The sequence below is a fragment of the Camelina sativa genome, chromosome 12 (genome assembly GCF_000633955.1).
Source record: "Camelina sativa cultivar DH55 chromosome 12, Cs, whole genome shotgun sequence".
Classification (NCBI taxonomy): domain Eukaryota; kingdom Viridiplantae; phylum Streptophyta; class Magnoliopsida; order Brassicales; family Brassicaceae; genus Camelina; species Camelina sativa.
In genome coordinates this window covers 22,631,369-22,632,656 of record NC_025696.1, presented here as the reverse complement: position 1 = coordinate 22,632,656, position 1,288 = coordinate 22,631,369, and the positions used below count along the sequence as shown (strand labels likewise).

The following is a 1,288-nucleotide window of genomic DNA, read 5'->3' as shown; positions in this document are numbered from 1 at the left end:
TTTTTCTAATGATTTATGTTATGTAGAGTAGAGATTCATGGGGAGAAACTGAGAGATGGTTAGAGAAAAGGTATATGGAGATAATGCCTAGAGATGGTGAAGAGGAGAAGAATGGGATGTTTAAGGTACTTGGCTATCAATGGCGTTCGCTTCGGTTTAACGATGATACTCGACAAAGCACTGTGAAAGTTATGGCTGCTTGTAGAGCATTGCAACCGAGTTCTGTTTTCTATATGCAACAACCACATTGTCTTGCTGTTCCATGTGAGATTTGTTAACCCTTTTGTTATGCTGTTTTGTGTTGCTTTTAGAGCTCTAATAGTTTAAGCTGTAAGGAATTCATGGACTTGGATAAACAGAACATGCCTTGTTCTAGTGCTATGATGTAGGAATGGTTCTCTGTTTCCAATTAAAAAAGGGTCCAGACTCTGTCTTTGGTCGCTGCACACAGTTCAAATGAAAACCCAAATGGTGAAAGAGAGGACCTCATTTAAGGAATGAGTATTAAGGGATTACTTATTTTGTATACCGCTTGTTAGTAAGTATGTCTGGTAGTCCTGTGTTTCCAAGTACAAGGGTTTAGGTTGATGGTGACTCTGCTGTTGTTTTTAGTTGGCATTTGCGTTATCGTTAAGCCGAACTCTTTTTTCTTATTATTGGTGATAGATCTGAAGAGCATGGTTTCAGTTGGATTGACTTCCCTTGCAGCTTCTAAATTTGATATGAGGAGTGTAGCTATTGGGACGAAACAAATGCGCATATTATGCATCGGTCACGGTGGAGGCAGTTTGCCCTTGTTTTTAGCTAAACACATTCTTGGTAAAAAAAAAACAATATCCTTATCTACACCTTCCATCTCTCTAGTTACTATACTAACTGATGTGAATGGTGTTATTACTCTGTCTTCTAGGTGCTGTTGTTGACATAGTTGAGCTCGACCAACTAGTTATCTCAGAGTCGGTTCGAGCAATGGGGTTCCCTGCATTCTCTGTCATGACAGCAACCGGGAAACGTTCAATACCAACTCCTGAAATTATTGACCAAGTGATGTGGCGAGGCATCCATGAGAGACTCTTCCTCTACGAATCAAAAGCTGAGGAGTTCATTCTCAGGAACCAAAGTAATACTTATGACATGATCTTCATGGATGCTTATGACGGAGCAGACATCTTTCCTCATAGTCTGTGGGATTCCAGTTCCGTGTTCATGAAAGCTCTGAGCAAAGTACTTCACCATGAGCATGGAACTATGGTGGTGAATCTTCACTCTGATGCAGATATCTCTGACA

At 40.5% G+C, this 1,288-nt stretch overlaps 1 protein-coding gene across 1 annotated transcript in view; it reads left to right on the top strand.

Moving 5' to 3' along the window:
• LOC104733763 overlaps positions 1-1,287 on the top strand; it is a gene marked incomplete at its 3' end in the record, with an annotated part of 2,159 nt that extends 872 nt beyond the window's left edge. Inside the window, exons 2-4 of the mRNA XM_010453314.1 lie at positions 27-264; positions 667-819; positions 911-1,287. Coding sequence (XP_010451616.1) covers positions 27-264; positions 667-819; positions 911-1,287 — 768 coding nt within the window. The remainder of the gene's footprint in view (positions 1-26; positions 265-666; positions 820-910) is intronic.